This window comes from Myotis lucifugus, unplaced genomic scaffold (genome assembly GCF_000147115.1).
Source record: "Myotis lucifugus unplaced genomic scaffold, Myoluc2.0 scaffold_35, whole genome shotgun sequence".
Lineage (NCBI taxonomy): Eukaryota > Metazoa > Chordata > Mammalia > Chiroptera > Vespertilionidae > Myotis > Myotis lucifugus.
In genome coordinates this window covers 1,296,604-1,317,630 of record NW_005871083.1, presented here as the reverse complement: position 1 = coordinate 1,317,630, position 21,027 = coordinate 1,296,604, and the positions used below count along the sequence as shown (strand labels likewise).

General features: G+C 47.0%; 1 protein-coding gene across 3 annotated transcripts in view; it reads right to left on the bottom strand.

Moving 5' to 3' along the window:
* ZDHHC7 (zinc finger DHHC-type containing 7) overlaps positions 1–20,746 on the bottom strand; it is a 30,016-nt gene extending 9,270 nt beyond the window's left edge. For 2 of the 3 annotated variants that reach the window (XR_002828814.1, XM_023752564.1), the window contains exon 1: positions 6,480–6,794. Coding sequence is in view for 2 of the 3 variants with exons in the window: in XM_023752564.1 (XP_023608332.1) it covers positions 6,480–6,794 (315 nt within the window). In the remaining variant the exon portion in view is untranslated. Of the gene's footprint in view, positions 1–6,479; positions 6,812–10,234; positions 10,321–20,552 lie in introns of those variants that run through there. The other variant, XM_014454295.2, reaches the window with a different exon arrangement.
* Between the last annotated feature and the right edge of the window lie 281 nt (positions 20,747–21,027).

Sequence of the window (21,027 nt, the reverse complement as noted above, 5' to 3'; positions counted from 1 at the left end):
GGCTGACAGCTGCCAGTATAGTGGTGGTGGTGGGAGCCTCTCCCGCCTCCTCAGCAGCGCTAAGAATGTCCGACTGCAGCTTAGGCCTGCTCCCCGCTGGCAAGTGGACATCCCCTGAGGGCTGCCGGGCTGCCAGAGGGATGTCTGACTGCCAGCTTGGGCCCGATCCTCCAGGGAGCGGGCCTAAGCCAGCAGGTGGACATCCTCCGAGGGGGTCCCAGACTACAAGAGGGCACAGGCCGGGCTGAGGGGACCCCCCCCCCCCCCCGTATACCTGCTCCTGGTGATAGTTCAGCATAACACATTTCCATCAGAGGAAATGGACCACATTTAAAACTCCAGCCACCTTAACTTTTATGAGACACACATGTACTTTTCCATAGGAAAAACCAATGTGATAAATACCCTTCTGAAAAGCAGAATATGACCTTTTTTTAGGAAATTACTTATGATTTCTTAGTGAAGAAAGCTGTGTATCTCTTGAGGGTAGACAAACAGTCGTTGTGAGAAACTGGTGACTGGAGACTCCCTCGTGGTGTGCAGGCATTTGCTGGCTCTAGAAATTCCATTTGGCTGCTCAGAACCCTGGGCAGCCAATGAAGCTCCTTAAGGCCCGGTCTCCTCAGGACTTGGAGATGATTTCCGTGAGGCCCTGCAGCGATGGCCTACACGTGGATGCTGAGTCTTTCGAGGTGAGCTTTCGCAGACCAGACACCCAGTAGAGGAGCTGGCCTGTGCTCAGCTCGCACCACCAGCAGATGCTGCATTCACAATCCACTCCAGTGTCCCTTTGTCGGTTGGCCGTTCAACCAATCAAAGTGTAATATGCTAATGATATGCTAAGGCCACTCAACCACTCGCTATGACCTGCACTGACCACCAGGGGGCAGACGCTCCGACTAGTAGGTTAGCTTGCAGCTGGGGTCCAGCCGATCAGGACTGAGCGAGACGGGCCGGACACGCCCTGGAGCCCTCCTGCCATCCTTCCCAGGCTGGCCAACTTCCCACATCCCTCCCAGGCCCCAATCATGCACTGGTGGGGTCCTTCAGCCTGGCCTACACCCCCTCGCAATCTAGGACCCCTCAGGGGATTTCGGAGAGCTGGTTTCGGCCTGATCCTGCAGGCCATGCCAAGGGACCCCACTGGTGCACAAATTCGTGCACCAAGCCTCTATTAAACATATCTTCAGGTGAGGATTAAAAAAAAATCCCAAGGAAATAAGCGAGAAAGAACCACAGAGATCAAGAGATATAAGAGGTCCACCAATCACAAAGTACAGAACTTATTTGGATCCTTATTCAAACAAGAAGAATGTAAAAGAACTGAGACCACTGAGGAAATGTGAGCTGTAACTGGAGAGGTAGGGAGAAATTAATCAGTAGCTCCACATGAGCTATGGGCATTGAGGCTATGCTTTTATAAAGAAGAGCCCTTACTTTTTAAAGATACACACAAATATTTACAAATAGTTTTATAGTGTCTGAGATTTACTTCCAAATACTCTGGGGAGGGGAAGAGAGGGAGTTAGGTGAGGGTATGGCTGACACAATACTGACCATGGGGTTCATTACACTATTTTCTCTCTATTTCTGTGTGTGAAACATCTATAATAATAAAAGTGTAATATGCTAATTAGATCGGACATCCTTCCAGGCGACCTTCTGGATGAAGTCGGGGCTGCAAGGGAAACCTGGGTCCTGGGTGCCAGAGGGAAGCCGGTGCTGGCAGCCGGGGGAAGGAAGGCCTACTCTCGCACAGATTTCGTGCATTGGGCCTCTAGTCTATAAATAAGAATTTAACATGAAGCAGGGGCTTTGGAGACAGACAAATCTTGTTCGAATCCCAGCTTTGTGTGGGGTCTCATTTTTGGATGTTGGTCTCATTTACTCCACCTCTCCCAGGTGCTGGAGGGTTAATGAAAGAACATCTTTGGCAAGACCTGGCACAGGACCAACGCTCCTCCAAGGGTACCCTTCAGCGGCACTCAGCAAACATCTGCTAAGAAGGCTGGTGTTCATAAAAAGAGGCTGGGTCCTGGCTGGTGTGCGCAGAGTATGGCCTGTGTACCAAAGGGTTGCAGGTTAGATTCCCGGTCAAGGGCACGTGCCTGGGTTTTGAGGTTCGCTTCCCACCCCCAGTCGGGGTGAATGCGGGAGGCAACCTGTTGATGTGTCTCTCACATCAATATTTCTCTCTCTCCCTCCCCTTCTCTCTCTGTTTCTCTCTCTGTCTGTATCTCTCCCCTGTCCCCCCTCTCTCTGAAAAAGTAATGGAAAAAATACCCTCTGGTGAAGATTAACAAAAAACAAAAACAAAAAAAGGCTGGGGCTTCAGGACAGCAGGCTCTGGTGAGGGGTGCGCGGCCACTCTGCAGTCGCTCAGTGTCCCTTCACAAGTTTCAGTTCTCGGTGTTTCCCAACGTTAAGATTGGTGCAAGTCTCATCTTCCAATAGCTGGGCCGTTGCTTTATGATCAGATTTCTGCTCCATCAAAGGTCATGGACCGCATCATCCTTCCTGCTCCTCATTCAAAGTACAAAGGACTTTTCTCAAATAACAAACTAAAGCCAATTCTAGCAAAGGCTGACTAGGTCCTATTGGTTTAGCAAAAAGACATGAAGCCGCAGTGGGCTATCTGCCCTGCCCTGGGGTGGCGTGGTGGTTCTAGCTGAGCCCACAATGGACCCTGGGATGGTAAAACCGTGCTCTGCAAAGAAAAGAAAGCAAACCCCCCATTGAGAGGACAAGAGTGGACACCTGACCCTGCTGGGCCTCATAGTCTCCCTTCAGGAATGTGGATCTGGAACTTAATTCCAATTGCATGCTCTGTGGGGCTACCCTTCTTCCCTAGGCGCAGGGAGAGCCGGGATGCTGGGCAAGAGCATACCCACAGGACAGAGAAAGCCTGTCCGCCCCAGCCCCAGTCTACCTCTCACGGTGTTCACATCCCGGTTCTGCAGCCGGCCAGGCTCTCCGCAGGACTCTTGCCCTTAGGTTCCTCCGTTTTATTTACACTGACTCCCAGTGGGTTCTGTAACTTGCCACCAGAGTTCTGGTGTGGCCTGGCTGAACCAGTGACATCCAAATGGACAAAGCACTTAAATGGACACTTCTCCAAACACACAGGAATAGCCAAGAAGCACATGGAAAGATGCTCAGCATCACTAGTCATTCGGGAGATGCACATCAAAACCACAGTGAAGCCAGAACCGGTTTGGCTCAGTGGATAGAGTGTCGGCCTGCGGACTCAAGGGTCCCGGGTTCGATTCCGGTCAAGGGCATGTACCTTGGTTGCGGGCACATCCTCAGTAGGGGGTGTGCAGGAGGCAGCTGATCAATGTTTCTCTCTCATTGATGTTTCTGGCTCTCTATCCCTCTCCCTTCCTCTCTGTAAAAAATCAATAAAATATATATTAAAAAAAAACCACAGTGAAGCACCACTTCATATCCTGAGGCGGCTACGATAAAAGGTGAACAAGACGAGAGGATGCAGAGGAACTGGACCCTCAGGCACTGCTGGTGGGGATGCAAAATGGGGCAGCTGCTGTGGAAAACAGTCTGGCGGTTCCTCAAAAAGTTCAATGCAGAGTTCCCACATGACCCAGCAATTCCACTCCTAGGTATGTACACAAGAAACGAACCCAGGTCCACATAAAAACTCGTACGACATTTTCAGGCAGCAGTACCCCTAACAGCCCAACGTGGAAATAACCCAAAGGTCCCTCAAGTGACACTGTCTAATAAACAAAACGGGGTCTGTCCACACAAAGCAATGCTACTCGGCCATAAGAGGATGAGACAGTGGCATGTGCTGCAACCTGGACGCACCCTGAAAACCTCATGCTGGGCGAAGGGACCCAGGCATAGGAGGCCACATATTGTATGATTACAGTTATGATTCCAGAAGAGGCAAAGGTTGAAAGTAGATTAGTGGCTGCCTAGGGCTGGGGGAAATGGGGAACTAGGCAGTGATGACTACGAGTGCAGGGGCTTTTTGGGGGTGATGAAATGTCTAAAATTGATTGTAGTGATGGTTGCACAATTCTATGAACGCACTAAAAATCACTGAACTATGCACTTTGAGCCATGCACTTTGTGGTGTTTGTGGTATATGAATCAAATTCCAATGAAAAAACTGATGTCCATTTCAACTCCTCCTCTAGCTTGGTCTGCCTCCCTCTCATGCTTCCATTCAACACCACAGTGATGCACACACCCACCAGGGACAGAGGGGACGTTCCGCACCTTCTCCCCATTCACCTCCCCCAGCTCTTGGGACTTCCGGTAAGAGTTCTGAGGCCTTTTCCCAGAGGAGGAGAGGGGTGGGGCCGGGAGCTACACAGCCAGGAGTGAGAGACAACTATGCTTAACAGAGGAAACAAACACACTCTGACAAGGAGTGTCTCCCTGGTCAGCCTCCATCCCCTGAGGCCCTGCACACTCACAACTAGGGACCTGCATGTAGAGGTGGTCCCATCACCAAAATGCTACAAAGGATGGACTCACCCAGCTTTCAACACCCAGGAGGATGGTCCACACTAACAGGGCTTTCCCTACAATGAATATTTGAGTAGAAATCATTCATCTGGGCCCTGGCCCTGTAACTGCCCCCTCCGTGGCCTGGTGTGATGTTGGAGCTTCAGCGAGGACAGGGGATGGAGATGCACAGGGGCCAGGAGCAGGTGTGTTCCCAGAGGGAGGCTTTGCTGTGTAAAGGGAAGGAGAAAAGGGTCCTTTAAACCAGCAGTCGCCAACCTTTCGGACCTCATGGAACACCAGTGGTCCCCGGACCACCGGTCAGTGACCGCTGCTTTAAACGTCTCTGAGGGACATCATATCCGGTGATGGTGAAAGACCCCACACTCAGGTGAGGCTATAAAACCATGGGCAGACTTAGCTTCCAAGTTGTCACCAAAGTGCTGCTCCTAGCTGCCCACTGGCTGGGCCTATGATAGTGCCCGAGGCCCAAGACCTCCACTGGACAAACAGGCAACAGAGTAAATAATCTAGGGTAACATCCTGTGACACGAACTCAGACACAACAAAAGTCAGGTAGGTCAATGTGTCAACCACATTCCGTGGACTGATCAATATCGGTTTATTCTCAGATGAAGGCCTCATCTTATGTATAAAAAAGTTTTATAACAAAACATTAACTTCTTGGTACCTTTTAAGAGGAAGCTTACCAACAGACATGAGCCAGTAGACTTGACTGGACAAATCAGGAGGCCCTGCACCAGTGGCTTCAGACCGCTCTTTTAATGCTGCGGTGGAAAGGACCTCTACAAACTGAACGCCACACCAACCACGAAACCGAGCTGCCACCTGCAGCAGTTCCACTGGCGGGAGAACTTTCCCCTGGGCTGCAGGCTGTCCTCCCACAAGCAGCCTCCTCTGGACTCTGGGGTGAGCCTGGAAGCCAGACTGGAGGTGACCCCTGGCTGAACGTCGGGGATCACTACCATTTTGCCTAACCAGAGAACGCCTCAAAATCTCAGGTTAGCTGCCTTATGCCCAGCATGGAGGTTCTGAGTCCTGGGCCTTCAAGACATCAGTTCACTGTGTGAGAGCTGGCCCATCTTCATTCTCAGGGAAGTGCTCCAAAGACAAGCCCAACACGCCGCCCTTGTTCTCGCACACCGGTGCCCGCTCGCTCACTGCACTGAACCTGATCTCTGTTTAGCAACTGCTTTCTCCAAGGTCACACTCACCCCTGAGGGAACCGGTAATTAGTGACTTCTCCCTCTCGGCTTCGTAGTGCGGCTGAACCTTGACCTTTTACCAGCTAGAATGAGCCATTTACTTCTGATTTTAGCCGAGACTTAAAACAAGAGAATTATAAAGCTAGAAAGAACTTAGAGGTAATAGCTACCCTTTAGCCCAGCGGTTCTCAACCTGTGGGTCGCGACCCCTTTGGCGGTCGAACGACCCTTTCACAGGGGTCGCCTAAAACCATCCTGCATATCAGATATTTACATTACGATTCATAACAGTAGCAACATTACAGTTATGAAGTAGCAACGAAAATAATTTTATGGTTCGGTTACAACATGAGGAACTGTATTTAAAGGGCCAGAAGGTTGAGAACCACTGCTTTAGCCCAAAGAAGTTAAATTAGTTCCTTATGGTCAAAAGGCAATTGAAAAGGTTAGCAAAGTGGTAAAATCTAGATCCCGTATCTCTCAGCTTTCAGTCCATTCCTTAGAGAAATGAAATATTTAAACGAGGAGGGATTTTAGAAATTATTTAGTACAATCTCTTCATTTGAATAAACAGCCAGCGGGAATATTTTTCATTAACATACCGTGATATCACTTCTATTTAAGCGATGCTTATTCTCCAGTGAAAAGTGCTACATGTCTGTATTTAGGAATTAATAAAAACCCGAGGTTACAGGAGCAAGAGGCCATCTGCCGCACGGCCCATGTCACAATAGACCAGACACATGGGGAAAATGCAGCTCAACAGCGAGTACTCACAGGGTCGGTGAGCATGGTTCTCAGGTGAGATGACAGGGCAAGCACCGCTAAGCAGTTAAAAATGACTCCGTTGACCACGGAGTACCAGAAGTCTTTGGAAGGCAGCAGCATGACAAATGTCACCACAAAGTCTGCATAGACGACCAGAAGCCACGTCATGACAGCGCAGATCATGCCACAGCCATCATGGATGAACCAGACCCTGTCAGCCGCGTCAGCCTCGGAGGAAGAGGAGGACGAAGAGTCATAATGGTCATTTTCGGTCAGGAGAGGATGGTGTTCGACATCGCGGAGCCGGTGTCCTGATGACGGCATGATTTCCCGGATGCACCCTAGAGGGGGATTGGACACAGAGCTGATGAGGCTCCCGGGGAGCACACGGAGGGCTAGCCACTGCCACAGAGGGACAAAGATAATGAAAAGAACAAGCTCAATGCAGAACCACAGCACCCAAGTTCCAAAGCCCCATGGACACGAGACTTGTACCACGGCTGCCATCCGCTGTCCACACCACAGTGCTTACCTGCGTTTTCTCCATGTGATTCTCAGTTTACTTTCATTCCTCCCTCGTTTTAGCTCTGATAACACGTGATCATGTTTTGGAGGTAGGCTCCCATTTTTATCTCTATCTTCTTCAACTCTATACTGTTTCTAGAACACTCTTCCTCTCTATTTTAATCTTTTAAAGTTTCCTTCACTTATTAACCCATTCTTTTGACACCTTTCCTATATTTTCTACAGTTCTGGATACCTGAGAACATATGGGGTCCAACGAAAGGCAAGAGGAACTTGCATTTTTTCTAGCAACTTGTTTAAACATATGACTTTCTCTTATCAGTGTTTGGTATAAGAGTAGTGATACTCGTGATAAAGACAAGGGAAATAAATCAGAGTTCATTTGGCCTTAGCGTTCATTCAAGGGACAGAAAATCACTGGCAGCCTTTCAGCAAATGACCCAAGTGCTTTCTCAGCACAGGTGCACTGCTCATCTTTCAGACAAGCACAGAGCGAGGGCCCCTCCCCTCTGTGAGGGAGCAGGAGTGGGGAGAATGGGTGCTCTTGGAGTCAAGTCTGCCACAAGTGATTACCAGCAGTCTTTGAGTCTGGGCATTTCAACATATGTACACACACACATCCTATCCTATATAATAAAACCCTAATATGCAAACAGACCAAACAGTGGAACAACTAGTCACTATGACTCGCACTGACCACCAGGGGGCAGATGCTCAACATAGGAGCTGCCCCCTGGTGGTCAGCACGCTCCCACAGGGGAAGCACCACTCAGCCAGAAGCCGGGCTCATGGCTGGCGAGTGCAGTGTCGGTGGCAGGAGCCTCTGCCGCCTCCACTGCAGGCGGGCGATAAGGAGCAAGGGGTCCCAGACTGCGAGAGGGCACAGGCCAGGCTGAAGGACCGCCCCAGTGCACGAAATTTCATGCACCAGGCCTCTAGTGTATATATATTTATTTCAGAGAGGAAAGGAGAGGGAGAGAGAGAGATAGAAACATCAATGATGAGAGAGAATCATTGATCGGCTGCCTCCTGCACACCCTCTACTGGGGATCAAGCCCGCAACCTGGGCATGTGCCCTGACCGGGAATCGAACTGTGACCTCCTGGTTCCTAGGTAGATGCTCAACTACTAAGCAACACTGGCCAGGTCATTTTTTTTGTTTGTTTTTTTCCTTAAAGGCAACTGGAGGATAGTAATTATGAAAACATTTAATGAACGAATGAACTTGCAGATGAGAGTTCATTCTGCAAATATTTTGAAAATTCCCCCTTTATATAAAAACATGGACTGGTATAAGAGAGAAATAAAAATGTTCCCATGTTCAGTAAAATAACACCTGCTCTTAGATCAGCAAAAATATCTTTAAAATTTTGTTAAGTAAAATAGAAGAAACTAAAAGATAAGAATTGGGTCGACCTTAGCCAGCCATTCTCTCAGGCAGGGAGCATGACTGAATGTTGACATCACCCAGATTTGCCTGCCCACCTTCCCCTGCAAACACCTCCGCTGAGTCCATTCCTCTGGCATCCCACACCCTGTAGGGCCCAATGTTTCTCTCTTCCAAGCAAGGCATCCTGAAAACACAGCTCTCCTTCCTCCGAGGAGCACTTTGAAAGGTCTATGAATATCAGACAAGAGTATCTGGAGAAGAGGTGCAAACTGCTTCTGCCTACCCCACTCTAACGCCTGACTCTACCAGAGGGCTGACACTATCCAGACACTTCTACTGGTCTGGAACTCTCAGGGCACGCTCATCAGTTCCACTTGCAGTGCATGGACCCCTCCCCACAAGAGCTGCTGTCTTCCCTCCCTGTCGGCCTGGATAGAGGGTCTGGTCCTCGCTCCCTGTGCTCCCTTTGGTGCCTGTGTACTGTTGGCAAGTGCATGTTTGTTTACAGGCAGATCAACAAGAAACTGGTACCTCTCAGATGTGATTAATTCCTAGTGATTTCCATAAGTTTCTTACTGAATCATAACTGTACATCAAGACCTTAAGCTGAAAAATTCCTCCAACAGAACCCCTCTGCTTTACGGTGACTCCTCCAGTAGAATGCTTTCCATGAGAAACGATGCTGGGCAGTAAGATAAAGAGCTGCACAGCCACATGTCCAGAGACAGACTAGCCTTTTGTCAGCACAATGTTTGTGCAGTGTGAGCTCCCCACAGAAATCAGGACCTTGAATGGCTTCTAAAGACACACATGCTGACCAGCTGAGCCAATCCAGCCTAACCTTCCAGTGGAGGCACTGGTGCGAATGGCCAGAGTGCAGGACGCAGCCAGTGGTGCTCCGCCTCGGCTGGAACCACAAGGACACCAGTCATTGGCGTGGCAGGACATTCCTGGAGTGCATAATAGAATGATGGTGCATAATGCTCGTGTGCTTTAGACCCAAAGTTGTTAAAGCCACTAGAAGACAAAGGGAAAAGTAGTCTGATAGCCAGAAGTGACTTTCTTTTCAAGAATGCAAGCAATGGATGCAGCAAGGTTAAGCTGGATGTGTTCAGTTATCTGTTATCAACTGCACGAGCATTCTGCTGAGTCACTATATCCACTTCACTAATGCAGCAGGAAGGGAGGGGAGGAAATGAAGAAACAATTCCTTTACATTGAACTAATCTAAAAATACTGGGAGCATGAGAGCAATGGTACAGTGATTCTCGATGCAAAACTAAAATATACACAGTCATTACAATAAGGCTGCAATCTTATTCTACACTAAACACCAAAGTCGCTATTGATTTAATACTCCTGAAGACCATTTTTGGGAGAAACCTGAAAGCACTATGCATTGACCGATGGTCAAGAAGATGTCGCATCATCGTGTTCCAACTTAATGTGATTTTTGTCTACACTCCTGAAGCCAAGCTGCGTGTCCTTTCGCTAAATAAAGCCTGGTTTCACAGAACACGAAAGCTACACTGCAGACCTCCATTATTTAAGGGGACAACCGTACAAGTAAAGACATTCTATTCCATTTATACTGAGCATTCACCTCACTTTGTGAAACTTGCTAATAACTTAACAGTTGCTTTCTGGTTGCCCTGCCCCACCCCTATGATACGCTCTCCTTCTAGGACAGGTGGTAAGCAAACCAAGGACAACAGGCGGAGATAAATATTTCCTTATCACCATTAACCTTTTGTGTGGCCTGTGTGGCCTTTTCAATGGCATGCCACCAGTGTCAGCTGTTAGAAAGGCAATAGTGATTATACACCTGAATAAAGAACCACACGCTCACCTCACAAATTACTTTGAAACATTACTTGAACATTTTGCGCCTTTTCTTCAGGATCTGAAGGTACATACTGTCCTATGTGATAGGATCTGAAAGAAAATAAAAATTAATTAGAAAAATTAGTTCTTTTATGACAGAAGAGCATACAATATTTCTTAGGGTATGATTAATTTTTGGAGCATATATAACCAACATAACATTTTACACATAAAGTGCTATTATTGAGAACAATCCTTAACTATGAATCTTACTCCTCTAAATTTTCACTACTAGTATATTGATTCGCAATCCTGAAAATTGCATATTTTAAGTCTGTTCATTTCCCCTTCTGCTATTTTAGCCTCAGTGTTGCATACAAATATTTTAAGCTGAGACCAAATCTGCCTAGCCTGCATCCCGACAGTCAACATTTGTTTTATCAGCCACAGCAAAGGGATTACAGAAAAGAGGGGCAGAATGAGACCAGGGGTAAGAAGTGCCGGATAGAAGGAGCAAGTCACGTGAAGGACCATGGTGCACGTGGGTGAGGACCACCCTCTGAATAAAGAAGCTCCCAGTTCATATCTCTCACTGGCAGGTGAGCGAGTAGACAGTTTCTCTAGAAGCACTCGTGTAGCCCAAGAGAAAAGGCCTAGAGATACCAAGATGCAGGGGTCAGATACCAACAAAGGGGTCAGATTCACTGCCACATTCCCTAAGACAAAGGCACCAGAGGACATCCTACCATGGCTCCAAGGGCTTGGCCCAGCTCATTCTTGAATATGAACAAACAGCCAACAGTCAGGTGTTTTGAAGAAGACCCAAAACAGGTCTCAAGAAAGACAGCCCCAAAAAAAACAGGGGGAGAAAAAGAATTCAGAGCAGGCATGACGTACAGAGAAGAAAGCTTAAGAAGAAATAAGAAACTGTACCGGTGAAACAAAAAGAGGAACATTATGAGGACTTCCTAGTTATTGAACAATAAAAATATGACAGAATTTTGAAATCTCAAAAGTAGGATTGGACAGAGAAAGGGGAAATCTCCCAGAAAAGAGAACTAAAGGACAAAGAGAAGGACCTCAGAGGAAAAAAGTAAGATTAGAGGACAGTCCGGGAGCCCATCTTCCAAACAGCAGGAGGTCGGCAGGGGCAGCCTCCCCACAGCCTCCCGCAGCACAGCTCACAGCTGGGCTTCCATTCTGCTGCCCGGCCATGTGCCTTACGGCCTGTCCATTCTGTTTTTAGCCCATATTGTATTCTTCTGCTTAAGCCAGCTCTCAGTTGGTTTCTTTTCTTTTTTAAATTAAATTTATTGGGGTAACACTGGTTAATAAGTATATAAGTTTCAGATGTACAGTTCTAGAATACATCATCTGTGTATTGCATCGTGTGCTCACCCCCCAAAGCCTAGTCCCCTTCAGTCACCACTTATTTGACCCCCTATATCCTCTTCATCTTTCCCCACCCCTTTCCCATCTGGTAACCGCCATACTATTGTCTGTGAATGTGTTTTTTGTTTTATATCCCACATATGAGTGAAATCATATTGCTGTTTGCATGATATTCTCACAATCCACCCATGCTGTTAAAATGGCAGTATGCCATCTTTCTATAGCTGAGTAGTGTTCCTTTGTACATATGCACCACATCTCCTTTAGCCAATCATCTGTCGAAGGACCCTGGCTTGTTTCTATGTCTTGGCCACTGTGAATAATGATAGGGGTACAGTATTTTTACAAATAAATGTTTTCAAGTTTTTCAGGTAGATACCCAGAACGATTGCCAGGTCATATGGTAGTTCTACTCTTAATTTTCTGAGAAACTGCCATACTGTTTTCCATGGTGGCTGTATTCCCACCAGCAGTGTGCAAGGGTTCCCTCTTCTTCACATCCTCTCCAACACTGTTATTACTTGTCTTATTGATGATAGCCATTCTAACAGGTGTGAGGTGGTATCTTGTGGTTTTGATTTGCTTTTCCCTTATAGCTAGTGAAGTTTTCATAAATCTTTTGGCCACCTCTATGTCTTCTTGGGAAAAGTGTCTGTTCTGGTCTTCTGCCCATTTTTTAACTGAAAACAATCTAATTAAAATATGGTGGTGTTTTCTGAAACCAAGACTCCTGACTTGGACACCAGGAGGCTGGTGTGGCAGAGGGTGAAGGGATAGGGGTCTGGGAGGGATTAAGAGGCCTGGAGGGCCCTGGCTAGTATCTTAAGTGGTTAGAGCAGCGGTCACAAACCGGTGGTCCAAGGACCACTGGTGGTCCATGAGGTCCAAAAGGTTGGCGACCACTGGGTTAGAAAATTGACCCACACATATAAGGGTCATCCCTGGCCCCAGTTGGGGCAATGCGGGAAGGTAACCAATCGATGTCTCTTTCATCTCTCTCTCTCTCTTCCTTTCTCTCTCTCTCTCTCTCTCTCTCTCTCTCTCCCTCCCTCCCTCCCTTCCTCTGTCCCTCCCGCCCACCTTCCACTCTCTCTAAAATTCAATAGAAAAAATATCCTCAGGTGAGGATGAAAAAGAAAAATATTAAAAATTTAAAAAGAGTCAAACCGGTTTGGCTCAGTGGATAGAGCGTCAGCCTGTGGACCGAAGGATCCCAGGTTCGATTTCGGTCAAGGGCATGTACCTTGGTTGCAGGCACATCCCCAGTGGGAGGTGTGCAGGAGGCAGCTGGTCGATGTTTCTCTCTCATCATTGTTTCTAACTCTCTATCCCTTTCCCCTCCTCTCTGTAAAAAATCAATAAAATATATATAAAAAATTTTTAAAAAGAAATAAAAAGAGGCATGGAGGGTATGTTTCCTTAGTCCCTGCCACTAAACAGATTCTGGTGTTCCAGGACCCAGAGGCTGCTCAGTGCTTCCTCAGGTTTGCCGCACCCCCACCGGGGCCAGGCTCTGCAGTCAGCCTCCCCGCCCACCCCATCCACCACAAGTCACCTCAGGACTTGGTTCACCCTCTGCACTTACCTGTACACCCTCCCGCCCCACCCTCAACACCACCCTAACGTATTTCCGGCTCTGAGTCCCTTCTGAACTTGTTAATAACAAATGTGGCCATAAATGCCAACCTGCTTAAACTAATGGTGACTTTTAAAATATGGTATTTGTATGTTGTGATTTTATTAAAATACCTAAGCAACAGCCAACAACTTTAAGGGTATTCAGGAGTCAAGACCCCTCTTAGATTTACTTTTAACTGTATCTTTGGTTCAGTTTCTTAATCTCTTCCCCTTACTATTTTCCTTGGCTATACACAAGATGTATATTTCTCATAAACAAACTAAAAACAACTAAGTAAACAAAAGATATCAGGTTTTTTTTGGTGATCAGTTACTACAAAAAAGAATTAAGTTACAAATTGCTTCACTAAGGCAATGAAAAGAAAATCTACCCCAGAGTTTGGTATTCATGTTTTTATTAATATGCTGTTTGAATTCATCATTGTTTTACTATTCATACACCCACTGATGACCTATATAAAACACAGAAATAAGCAAATCTCTGCTTCAGACACAGAAACAGCATAAGAAGCATACGCCAGCTGTGAGAGAGCCACTTAATTCAAACATGGGGACAGAGAGGGGCAAACACCATCCATACTCTATGCAAGCCCCACTCCCCATGAGCAACCAAGGACAGGAGCGTGGCCCACAGGAGCTCACAAACTAGCAGAGGTGGGAGGCAGCCTTGTAAATAATGTGCTAAGTGTTATCCCCAAATTAGGAGCACAGTGTGGAGGGAGAGATGACAAAGACCAATTCTGTCTGCGGGAACCAGAGCAAGTGTCAGTAAAGAAGACAGAGGGTGGACTCGGATGAACAAGCAAGATATATCAGGAGGAGAGAGCAGTGTGAAAAGGCGCAGGGGGGCAGAGGAGGGCAGGGGAGAGGGAAGGGAGATGTGACCTAAGCATGGACTCTGATGCCCAGCTAAAGAGTCTGGATTCTGCACTTCATTCTGCTAGAATGGGAGGCACCAGAATTTAGGTAAAGACACAGATGTTTTAAAAAGATAACTGACGACCAAGTGAGACTAGGATGGAAGGAACAAGGCAACCAGGAGGCTGCTGCTGTGACCCAGAGCAGATGATGGAGGCCAGGGCCAAGAGGAGGGCAGGGCCTGAGGGGGCCGAGAGGCAGTTCCAGCAGAAAAAGCATAGCCACCAACGCAGAATGGCCGGGGCACCGTGTGGGGGAATAAAAGGCACTCAGAGACGTGACTGCCCTGGCTGACCTTCTCATGGAACACGGGAGCTGCAGGCTCAGCGAGAGAGTGCTGCGACTGGGGCACAGGGAATAAACTAGCAGATCTGACCAGCTGCCAACTAATAGCTGATCTCCTCCAGCCCCAACCTAGAGATAAGGAATGAGAGACCCAGCGCAGAGGGAAGAGGTGAAGTGGGACCGGATACACTCATCCAAGAGGCCACAGGAGTGTGAGGCTGAAACCCTGGGGAGCACGACAGGAAAGGGGAGGAGCAGCCAGGAAGGAGGCCAGGAAGGAAGTTAAGGGCAGGAAGGAAGGTGGGGGCAGTCAACAACGGGGGGCCAGGAGTTGCCAGGCGGATTCAGCTTCAGGAGTGCCAAGAGCTGCCTGGTCGGTGTGGCTCAGTTGGAGTGTTGCCCCATACACCAAAAAGATGTGGTCTGATTCAGGTCAGGACACATACCTAGGTTTCAGGTTCGACCCCCAGTTGGGGCACTTGTGGGAGGTCGATGTTTCTCTCTACCCTCCTCCCCCAATCTCTCTCTCCTCTCCATCTCTCTCTCGCCTCTCCTGCTCTCTCTCTCTCTCTCCCCCTCATCAATAAACATATCCTCAGGTGAAGATTAAAAAAAAAAAAAAAGTGCCAAGAGCTTGCAGACAGGGTGGTGAGATAATTAAAGAACATAGATAGCTAGAAGGAAAAGTGGGGGGGGGGGGGATTTTAATTTCCTCTCACTTAAAGCTATGACTATCTTAAAGAAATATTTGGTCTCACCATTTTACAGATGAGCCACCATGGTCCCACAGGATTTAAGTACCCACCCACAGTCACAGTTAGTCTCTGGGACTCCATGAGAGATCCACCATGCTACATCTTGGTCTGACCACGCCACACTTTTAAAAAGCCTAGGAAAGCCCCAAAAGTGACTGAATGCAGCCCTGGCTGGTATGGCTCCGTTGGCTGGAGCATCAGTGCGTACACCAAAAGGTGGCAGGTTCGATTCCCCATCAGGGCACATACCCAGTGGGCATGTTCAATACCTGGTGGGGGTGTATACCAGAAGCAGCCTATCGATGTTTTTCTCTCTTAAAAATCAATTAAAAGAGAGAGAGAGAGAGAGAGAGAGAGAGAGAGCGCTAATGTTTAAAAAAAGTGATTGAATATAAAGAGAATGAAGAGTATATGCCTAGGTAAACTAATCAGACTGTCAGACTAAGAGAATATAAGTTAAGAGATCCAGCCATGCTTGTTCGGTTTCTTTTTTATTTCTAATTTGTACTTATTTGAACGTGTCCTACAACTACAAACGCAATGTAGGCTCACTTTTATCTGTTTTTAAAGAATGAGGGTCCAGTCCTGGCCAGGTGGCTCAGTTGGTTGGAGAGTCATTCCATTCACCAAGGACTGCAGGTTCGATTCTGGTCAGGGCACATACCTAGGTTGTGGGTTTGCTCCCCAGTCAGGATACATACGGAGGCAACCAACCAATGTTTCTCTCTTTCTACTCCTCTCCACCTTCCTCTCTCTCTAAAAATCAATAAAAACATATCGTGAGGTGAGGATTAAAACTAAAAAAAGAATGAGGGTCCAAGTGTGCAGACTCAGGGAGGTGACAGCTGACAGAGAATGACTCTTCTTCCCTAGATTGGAGGAAGACGGGGAGACTATCGACAAGATGGACCGAAGTTAAAGAGGGTCACACTCCATAGCACTGTGTTCTGAGCAAAGAATAGCTACTGAGATGGGGGACAGGAGGCTGGGGGAGGGCAGCCAAAAGAAGGGCTGAAACACAACACTGGGCGCAGACAGTGCTGATAACGGCCAGTTTCTAATAAGGTGATGAGAACAGCTACCCCTTTTATCCAAAAGCCTGACCCAGCACTGCAAAGGCTTACACGGGCTGGAGATCAACAAAGATGACAGAAAACCAGGGTATCAGAGGCAAGACTTGGGCTAGAAAACCAGAGTGCGGATGATGGGTGAGGCCTGAGAACCAGGAGACAGAAGACCTCAAGGAACTGGAAGTCCTGGTGAGAATGAGAACCAGGTTTGGAGAAAGTGACATGATAGCCAGGGGGAACTGAGGCTGGGGGACTTTTTTGTTTGTTTGTTTTAAATGTATTTTTACTGATTTCAGAGAGGAAGGGAGAGGGAGAGATAGAAACATCAATGAGAGAGAATCATTGATCAGCCGCCTCCTGCACGCCCTTTAAGAACTCAGAGAAGGTGCCATTCGGATAACGATGACATCTCAAATATGGCCGTGCAAGCAGGTTGATAAACAGAAGGGGCGTGAAGGGAGGATGCAAGCACTTATGTCCCAGGTATGTCACCAACCTGAAGGATAAGTGAACCAGGATGGGCCTGAGTTAGGATGGGGAACACTAAAGAGAAAGCCAGAACCCGCACTGAATTTGGTACAAGTACTGAGCATTCAGTTACTCTCCCAGTGTATTTACTGTATTTATGTTCTTAAATGTTCTTTCCATCAATTGACAATCATGAAAGATTTAGTTAGTGCTTTCAAACCCTACCAATAATGTATACCACGTGAAAACACTATTTTCTTCTCAAATTACTGAAGCTAAAGAACAGAATATTAACCTCTAAGGAAAATCCCAACAGAGTAGTAAGCTAACCAAAGCCAAGTCTCATTATCCTTACTGTGAACAGTAAAAGCATGTAATCTTCCTAGCAAGGTCTTTTACACTAAAGTACTTAATCACACAAAACAGCACTCAGATAACACACATCAAAAAGATGCCAAGCTGAAAACACACCAGCAAAAAGCCATGGGCCTAGGAGAGGAAAGTCCATCTCACGAATGGAGGGTGGGGGCTGGGAGTAGAGAGTGGGGGAGGGTGGAGACAACTCTGAGTTTTTCTCCTTTCTCACCAGCCACACTCTATCACTTTCGAGATACATAGATACCTGCATAGACACCCAAATGTTGGGAGTGCCCGTGCTCAGTCCCGGGTTTTCCCCTTTATGTATATGCTTTCCAAATGGTCTCACAGGATCTTAGCCCCATGTAGTTAAAAATAGGTATATCAAAAAAAATGTATATCTGGGAAACTTCAAAACTAATAATACATCGCTAAGTATGTCCAACTGACTCCTCAACAATGCCACTGTAGGAGGGTCAAAGCAGAACCCCACCACCACCACCACCACCACCAAACTTATGACCCACTCTTCCCACCTTAATAAAGGGCACCACCATCTAGTGGTCAAGGTCAAAACACAGGACTCACCTTTTATTTAACTCTTTCCCCCACCTCCACAGCTATCCAAAGCCCTGTGGATTCCACCTCCAAAACCCACCCAACTCTGACCCTCTCTTCCACGTCCCCACCTAGCCAGATCAAGGCACCTGAGCCCTCACCTGGACTCCTAATCAGTGCTGTTCTACACTCACTGCCTCCACTCACCCACCATCCATTTCCCCATCCAGCACCAGAGTACGTTTTTACTGAGAAATCAGATGGAGTCAATCTCTCACTTAAAACCATCCCATGTCTGCCTCTGCAGTTAGAACACAAGCCAGAGGCCTCCCCAGGGCCTATAAAATCCTACCCATTCTGTAGCCTGCTGACCTCACCTCTTACCGTCTCCCGTTGCTGGCTGTCTTGTTCCTTTGTCAGACACCTCAACAGAATATTCCTTGTAATATCCCCAGTCCATCCCTTCTCACTACACACGCCGCAAATATTTGTTGCATGAATGAGAGAATCAGGGAGCATGCTTGAGGAAGGCAGGAAAAAATAGAAATGAAGCCCATGGGAACATGAAAGAAATATGAAAGAGGATCAAAGTGGGAGATCCAGCGTGGGGGGGTGGGGTCAGAAGGTCGGGGAGCCTTGGAGAAAAGAGTAGGAGAGAAATGTGGAAGGATTAAGGGGCGAGAGGGAGAAGGGGAGGAAGAGAGAAGCCCACACTAGTAGGGGGTTTTCTGGGGAAGCACCAATTGGAGATATGTCACCTGGAGCACCTAGGCTGGATAAGGCATCTCAAAGGCTTGTTCACACACACAGCAAAGGGTTCACTTTGTCCCTGTTCTAGAGCCACAGCCTGACTCAAAGTCAAATGGAGCAGCAATTTTTAAAAACCCCAACATGGTAAGTAAACCCTCAAGAATTCTAAATCCAGAAATAAAAAGCGCCCCAGAGTTCTAAACTCTTTAAATGTCCTGTCCCAGGGAACAACTGAACCTGAGTGATGCTAATGAATCCCAACCTCCTTCTGTATTTTCCTAACTTATTTAACATGAATTTAATTTTTAGAACATCAGATTCACCCAAATAAGTACACCGAACATTTAGCTCTTAGTTGCAAGTTAACAACAATGTAAAACTTAGAAGGTGAAAGGAAAGGCCCATTACTGAATATCCACTGTATGTCAGGAGCTTTATACACATTATCACACTCCTGCCACTACCCTAAAAGCTGGACGATATTATTAGCATTTTAGGGATGAGGAAACTGAGCCTTAGAGCTGAAGTAACTTGCCCAAGTTCACAGCCAGAAAAGGGTGGAGTCAGGACTGTTTTGACTCCAAGGCCCATATTCTTCCATTAAAATACACTGCCTCCCAGAGCACTTGGTTTTAGAAAATGCATTCTGTAATGAATAAATTGAATTTGGGAAATAAGGAACTCTAAGAATTCAAAACATTTCAACAAAGAAGTGATACTGTAATAGCCTGTCTCAAGGGAAACTGAAAGCTTCTCTCTTCTGCCTGCCCCCTACTTACTGAGTGTTGCAAATGAACTGCGCCCTTTCCCAGAAAGAACCAAACCACCAGCTTAACACAGGAGTGGCCTCTCCTTCCACTTACTGATGACACTCCTCACACAGACAGTATTTATTAGGTACCTTTTAACCTCTAGGCACACACTCCTCCCCATGCTCTAATCCTTCTCTCCTCACCTTCGCCACAACCCAAGCGTGGGCACCCTCACCTCTGCCTGTACAGCTGCAGAACCCTAACCTCAGAGGGTTACCAGGTGCCAACCACCCTCTGGCTGCAGGAGTCGTCATCAAAATCACAGCCTGAGTTACAAAATCAATCTGGTCCCAAACCTGGGGACCATGGCATTCAAGGCCCCACTGAACCTGCTCCCCCTACCTTTCCAGGCTGTCTTCACCACTCTTCCACACAGTGCTCATTCAGGCTCCCCTTGCCACATGCCCTTCACAGCTCTGTGCTTTTGCTACTGCTGTTTCCTCCAATAGAAGACTCTCACTCGCTTCCTAGCCAAATTATTCATTAATCTAACATTTACCAAGCAACCACTTCATTTCATGCAAGGCACTGGAAGATAACACAAGTGTTTTCAAAACTAAAAGGTGCTGTACCAATATAAGGCATTCTCTTGACCCATAAGGAGTCTGGATTTTATAAGACAATGAACAGGATTCTACTGAAGGCTTTTCAAGATGGAATGAAGCATAAGCAAGGCTAAGATTAGTAAGACAAGAACATGTTTGTAGAAAGAAGCAAATAAGTCAATGAGAGAAAATCAAAGAGGCAAGTGAGTAAATGACTAAATGCTTATCCCATAACAGGCAGACCAAAGAACAGATACAAGGTGACACTGGGAAAGAGGGATTATCTCTTCTTCAGAGGCAAGGGGATACACAAGACTGATGAATATTCAGGTATTTTACCTAGAAAGGATTCAAAGTTGAGAGAACTCTCCCAGTGGCCTTTGTCTCCTCCATGATCTAGAAGACAATCGTTTGTCAATGGTTGAAAAATACATATATTTTTTTGAGGAAGGGACCATGAGAGCAGGAAGGATGCTGTGTGGTAAAGAATTTAACCTTGCCCAAAAGGAGATTTGGCCTTTGTCCTCAGCGGACAATCTGATTTTCAGTGGGGGCTGGCCACACAAGAAAGACTAACAATTCAATTTAATTGAGGCTTTGAGTCATGCAGTATCAGTTGACCTGGAAACTGAGATCAAGCAAGTAAGCGATCAATCAATCACAGGTGGAACCCCAATAAAGACTCTGAACACCCAGGCCCAGGTGAGCTTCCCTGCTTGGCAATACCCTGTGCATATCGTCTCACAGAAGCCCCACCTCTGATACTTCCCTGGACTCTGTCCTACAAGCTCTTACCTTGGCTGCTTTTAGTCTGTATCCTTTCCCTGTTATGAACCATAATTGTGAGGACAACAGCCTTCGGTGAGTTCTGTGAGTCCTTCTTGCCAATAATCAAACATTAGGGTGGCTCTGGGAATCCCCAAACTTGCAGCTGATGCCAGCAGTGACGGTGGTCTTGTGTGGACGGTTCCTTCTAGACTGTAGCTGACTAACTCTCACAGTTCGCCTGAACTCTTCTCAGGGGCTACAGCTGAAGGGTCACACAGCAAGTTGTTAACACTGACCCTGGACACTGGCCTTGGGGAAGGCGGGAGTGAAAACGAGTGTTTAGATGTTATGCTCTGCTCTAGTGTTGGAATTTTTTACAAAACAAGCATGTGTTACTTTTATAATTAAACATCACTTTTAAGAAACACATGCCCAAAAAGCTGCTTCAAGATCATTATTCTGTAGAGATGTTCAGCACAGATTGGAGCAGGGAAGCTCTGGA